General features: G+C 39.5%; 1 protein-coding gene across 1 annotated transcript; it reads left to right on the top strand.

The window, feature by feature from the left end:
- The first annotated feature begins 3916 nt into the window (after positions 1-3916).
- Positions 3917-5562, top strand: LOC112941144 (uncharacterized). Its single transcript, XM_069295902.1, has 3 exons — positions 3917-4628; positions 4686-4917; positions 5445-5562. Exons 1-3 carry the CDS (start codon positions 3917-3919, stop codon positions 5560-5562), a joined length of 1062 nt encoding a protein of 353 aa, XP_069152003.1.
- Positions 5563-6478: the final 916 nt, after the last annotated feature.

Below are 6478 nucleotides of genomic sequence, written 5' to 3'. Positions count from 1 at the left end.
TATATATTATGATAGAATCATATCGCTTGTTAGAGCAAAGTTTGCCGAGATAGTCAAGGTTGGTGAGAATATCAAAGATGGTTTAAAATTGATAAAGATAGCCGCATCACCTGGGTCTTCGGGTTTTTTGAGAAAGAAAAGAGAAAAAGTTGTTGATGTTTCATATGGAGGAAGGAAAAACCCTAGAAGCTCATCATATTCACAAGGTCGTTCTCGGCCTTCCCCAAAGTCCTACCAATCCTGTTATACTCCATCAGTCATCCCAACAATCAGAATGCTACATCCATTTATCCAAATGTCTAAGCTCCCGTATATCAAAGTCCACTACCAAATTTCCAAATTCTTTCTCATGTACCCAAATTACCCTCAACCTTACCAAATTCCATCTCCCTATCAGGGTATTGCTTCCAACTGTGCTAACGTACAGTCAACCTACCAAGCACCCCCTCCTGTTTATCATGTCCAAGATCCACTGTACGGAAATCCTCCTCCGAATTACCAAGCTCCATCGCCAAATTACCAAACAAATCCATACCCTAGAAGCCAAGCTCCCTGTCCAAATACTAGAAATTATCAACTAGTGCCTCCTCCTCAACAAGGCAATAATGACCCTCCCCGACCCTGATTTTAGAAGAGACCTTCAAGGAACTTTACATCGACCTTGTGGGGCCCAAACCACGTGGATGTCAATTTAAAGTTCTACAAACCCGATCAGAGATGTTCTTATCATTCCAATAGTATTTGGCATGATACTGAAGATTGTATCAACCCAAGCACAAAATTCAGGATCTTATTGATCAAGAGGTAGTCTCTCTCCAACCGGCAGCACCAAATGTCAACACCAACTCGTTGCAGAATCATGAAGGAAGCAATGTCAATATGATTGAGACAGATGAAGACTGTTGTGGAACAAAGATGATTACTCCCATTGTTCACAATGATTTAGAGGGAGCTGTCGCTTCTTTAAGATTCAAAGAAAAGTGAGAGGGTGTTATTTTGACACCTTCAAAGGTTGTTGCCGTGGTGCCGTCAGAAACTCTCGTCAAGCCTATGTTTCCTGCTGCTCAAGGCATGACCAAATCTTGAAAGTGTTAAACTCTTCACAAGCTTGCTCTTTGAGTACAGAAGAAAGATCAGGCCAGAAGGTCAATACGCTAAGGAGAAGCAGAGGAATCCGGAGAAGGATGCATCCAAAGGATTATTCCATCGTCAAACTTTTAGAGAAGACTGCAGGTCAGATCTTCGTATGGGCCCTTCTAATGAGCTCTCAATCCCATAAACACTCTTTAATGAAAGCTCTCCATGACACGTACGTACCCGTAGGCACAAGTAGCGATAATGTGGCCGCCATGACTCACCTGGTTATTTGAGGGTTTCGAATAAACTTTTGTGAAGATGAGCTGCCTACCGAGGAGAGGTCTCACAATAAGGCATTACATATAACTGTGATATGCCGCAAAAAGGTTGTCAATCGCGTTTTAGTAGATGATGGATCTTGTAAGAATATCTGCCCATTGTCGACATTGAGGTGGCTAATGTTTGACCTTGGGAAACTGGAACAAAATCATGTCAACATGAGAGCCTTTGATGGGATTCAATGAGACACATTGGGATCAATGAATTTGACCATTAAAATGGCCCCCACAAAATTCAGCACACAATTTCAAGTATTGGATATCGATACCAGATACAACCTTCTTCTGGGAAGGCCATTCATCTATATGGAAGGAGTCATCCCCTCTACTCTCCATCAGATTATGAAGCTCGTGTGGCAGAACGAAGAGCTTGTTATTCATGGCGAGGGGAGTCACTCTGGCATACATACACCAATAATTGATGAGGTATCGCGAGGTGCGGACTTTTACACGGTGGAGCTGGTGAAAGCCACCGGTAACAACTTGGCCCCACACACCCCCATGCCTACCGTGTACAAGATGATAGCCACTCTGATGCTGCAGAATGGTTTTGAGCTAGGGTTCGGATTGGGAAGAATTCCAAAGAAATTATTGAGCCTATTCAGGTCCTTGTTATGGTATCTAGATATGGTTTGGGGTACATAACCACAGATGATGACTTGAAGATGAAGAAGAAAAATGATCAAGCCTTGACTAAGCCGATCCCACATCTACATCAATCCTTTCCAATCCGGATGTATGCCGAGCATGAAGACCTTATGGAATGAATCTGTGACCTCTTCGAGGAGATCGATGTTGTTGTCGAGGAAAAGGTCGAGCTAGCTGGTATTCGCGATGCAGTACCAGGGGAGGTGCTGCTAAACTGGACTTCCACGCCGATTCTGATACCCCAAACTCTTTGGTACAAAGGCGTCATTTCATGCACATTAAAATCGGTGATAGTTTAGAAGAGGCCCAAGACCCACCATTTTAACATTTTCTTAACTGTTCATATTTTCAAATTTTCATTGTGATGTTCAAATAAGGAAACATGGCCCATGCCATGGCAAAAATTTGCATTTTTTTAAATGAAAGCCTCTTTGTTTTTAACATTATTTATTTAGTTTTTTGTTATATCTTACTTTCCTAATCTTTTTTTGTTTATTATTTCAGTAACTTTAAGTTACAGACCTGCCAATGTCATGTCATGTCACGAGCTAAATGAACAAAATGAGACAGGTGACGACAAGGTTGACGATTATGAAGAAGAATGTGGGGAACAAAATTATGTCGCCTATGAGTATCGGAAGTTCGAGAATCAACATACACCAAATCTAGATGAAACAGAAGTGGTGAATTTGGGAGATCCAGAAAATGTCAAAGAAATTAAGATCAGCATCCACCTAAATGAAGCTCAGAAAGAAGTCCTAATTCATTTGCTTGCTGAATATATTGATGTGTTCATCTTGGAAGTCGGTGACATGCAAGGGTTGAGTAACGATGTCGTATCCCATAAGCTGCAGATTAATCCGGGTTCGATCCGGTAAAGCAAAAAATTTAGAAATTCAAGACTGAACTGAGTTTAAAAATTCAAGAAGAGATCACCAAGAAAATTGAGTTCCATTGCCGAATATTAATATTTTGATAGACAATTGTGTTAGGCATGAACTGCACTCAATTGTGGATTGTTAAGTGGGTTATCATCAGATTCTAATAGATGAAGAAGACACAGAAAAGTGGTTTTAATTACGCCTTGGGGTTTCTATCATTAATGAGTGATGTCGTTAGTCCTCAAGAATGCCAGTGCCACCTACATGAGAGCTATGACGACCATTTTTCGCGACATACTTCATAAGGAGATCAAAGTGTATTTGGATGACATCATCATCAAGTCCCGCAAGAGTTTGGACAACTTTACACATCTAAAGAAAATTATTTGATCATCTGCATCGTTACAACTTGAAGTTGAATCCCTCCAAATGCGGTTTTAGAGTTCAAGCCAGGAAGTTGTTGGAATTTATAGTAAGCAAAAGGGGTATTGAGCTGGACCCTTCTAAGATTAAAGCAATTCAAGAGTTACCTCCACCGTAGATGAAAAAAGAGGTGATGAGTTTCTTAGGGAGGTTAAATTACATAAGACGATTCATAACTCAATCAGCCGTGGTGTGTGAGCCTATTTAAGGGTTGTTAATGAAAGACACCCCGACAAAGTAGACTAAAGAGTGTTAGACTTCTTTTGATGCTATCAAGAACTATTTGTCCAATCCACCGGTATTGGTTCCTCCGCGAGAAGGGAGTCCTTTGTTGTTCTACTTGTCTGTCTCAGATAGTGCATTCAGATGTGTACTTGGTCAACACGACGAGAAAGGAAATAAGGAAAGGTCTATCTATTATATAATCAAGAAGTTTACTCTATACAGTCTCATTACACTTTGTTTGAGAGAAAGTGTTATGGTTTGACGTTGCTTGCCAAGAATTTGAGACATTATTTGTCTTTCTATAATACATACCTCATTTCCAGAATGGATCCACTGAAGTATATCTTCCAAAAGGCGATGCCGTCTGGAAAGTTAGCTAAGTGGCAAATGAGGTTGAGTGAATTTGATATTGTGCATGTGATTTCGAAAGCGATAAACGTACAGGCTTTGGCTGATCATCTTGTAGAAAATTCCGTTGATGAAGAGTACGAACAACTTAAGACTTATTTTCACCACGATGAAGTGTCATTTGTGGGTGAGGATATTTCTGAGGCATATCTAGGTTGGAGATTATTGTTTGACGGAGCGACAAATCATCAAGGTAAAGGTATTGGAGCAGTCTTAGTGTCAAAATCTGGTAAGCACTACCCCATGGCGTCTAAGCTCAAATTTAATTGCACAAACAACATGGCCCAATACGAAGCTTATATTCTAGGGTTGAAGATGGCCATCGACATGAATGTCAACGAGTTGTTGGTTATTGGATATTCAGACCTTTTAATTCATCATGTTCAAGGAGAATGGGATGTGAAGAACCCAAATATTATACCTTATGTACAAAACTTGCAAAAGTTGTGTAAACGATTTTGTATGATTGAGTTAAGACATACTCCCAAAATACAATATGAATTGGCAGATACTCTGGACACCGTCGCTTCAATAATTAAACATTCGGATACAGATTATATTGATCCTCTAGATAGAGGGTTGAAAGAACATCCAGTCCATTATTCCCCTATTGAAGCAAAACCAGACGGTTTGCCTTGGTATTTTGATATAAAGAAGTATTTGGAGTTTTGAACTTATCTCGAAGATGCTACGTCCAATCAGAAGAAGTCGATACGCCATATGGATCTCAATTTCTTTCTAAGTGGAGAAGTCCTATATAGGAGGACTCAAGACTTATATAAGAGGACTCAAGACTTAGGTCTTCTCAGATTTGTCGATGTCGTTGAAGCTGCAAAACTGATTGAGCAGAAACATGCTGGAGTTTGGTGTACGCATATGAATGGGATCACTTTGGCAAGAAATATCCTACAATCCGGGTATTTCAGGATGACTATGTAGAATGATTTTTTCAAGTTTGTGCAAAAATGCCACAAATGTCAAGTGCACGATGATCTGATACAAGTGCCTCCTCATGAACTTCACGCTATGAGTTCACCTTGGCCATTCGTAGCTTGGGGAATGGATGACATCGGTCCGATAGAGCTAGCCGCTTGTAATTGACATAGATTCATTTTGGTTGCCATTGATTATTTCACTAATTGGGTGGAAGAAGCTTCTTACAAGTCAGTAACCAAGAAAGTTGTGGTTGATTTTGTTTGCAACAATCAAATATGAAGAATATCAAAAGATTTTCGGGCAAATCTTAACAATCACTTGATGAGAGAGATATGTGAGAAATTTAATCTTACTCATCGAAATACAACTGTTTATCATCCCCAAATGAACAAAGTTGTAGAGGCCGCCAATAAGAATATCAAAAGATTTTGAGAAAAATGATTGACAAACATCGAGGTTGGTATGAGATGTTACCATATGCTTTATTGGGATACCGCACTACTGTCAGAACATCAACTGGAGCCACTACATATTTGCGAGTATACCGAACAGAAGCAATCATACTTGCTGATGTTGAGATACCGTCTTTGAGAATAATCCAAGAAGCTGAGTTAAGTAACGCTTAATGGGTTAGCAAGTTGATTGAACAACTAACTTTGATTGATGAAGTGTGAATTTTTGTCGTCTGTCATGGTCAATTGTATAGGGAAAGAATGGTTTGTACCTTTCATAAGAGATTAAGAGCCAGAAATTTTGAGGTTGGTCAGTTGGTTCTTAAGTGTATTTTTCCTCATCAAGACGAGTACAAAGGAAAGTTTTCACCAAACTCGCAAGGACCTTAAATTGTTCACAAAGTATTATCTGGAAGTGCTTTTGTCCTGTCGGAGATGGATCGCAGTGTAAAGTCTAAACCTATCAATTCAACTGCTGTCAAGAGATACTATGTGTGAAGCTTCAATTTGCATTTCTGCTATTTACTTCTAATCATTCTTTTTTATTGTATTTGTTTTGCTTAAATTTTACCCCTCTTGTAATGAATTACGTCTGAACTGAATTCTCAAGAATGAGATACGTAGGTGGCCTATGTGAGCTTTAGTCACCCCATTTATCCCCTTTAATCATTTCTTTGTATCTGAACTGTGTTAGACCTGAATTCTCAAGAATGAGATACATAGGCGGCCAATGTCGGCCTCGGTCAGTTTTCGTTGTAAATGCTTTTTATTTTGTTAACCTTTGACGGGAACTACTTTTGACCTGATTCCTGTCTCAACAGGATACGCAGGCGCCACAAGGGCTCGGCCGTATCTCCCGTAAGATTTCTATTCCTCTCTTCAATAGAAACTGGGACAAAATTTTTGAGAGGGACTCAAAAATTCTCGTAAAGAAGATTCTTCCTCAGCATGTAAAGACAGAAGATATTTCGAGATTTGCAACTGGGATCGAATTTTTTAGAAGATCTCAACAATAGCGCAATCTGCTCAGTTTAAGTGAAAAGATAAGCAAGACATTAATTGGGATAGAAATTTTAAGGATGACATCAAA

The sequence above is a fragment of the Solanum lycopersicum genome, chromosome 3 (genome assembly GCF_036512215.1).
Source record: "Solanum lycopersicum chromosome 3, SLM_r2.1".
Lineage (NCBI taxonomy): Eukaryota > Viridiplantae > Streptophyta > Magnoliopsida > Solanales > Solanaceae > Solanum > Solanum lycopersicum.
The sequence above is the reverse complement of the archived record's forward strand: the minus strand, read 5'-3'. Positions and strand labels throughout refer to the sequence as shown.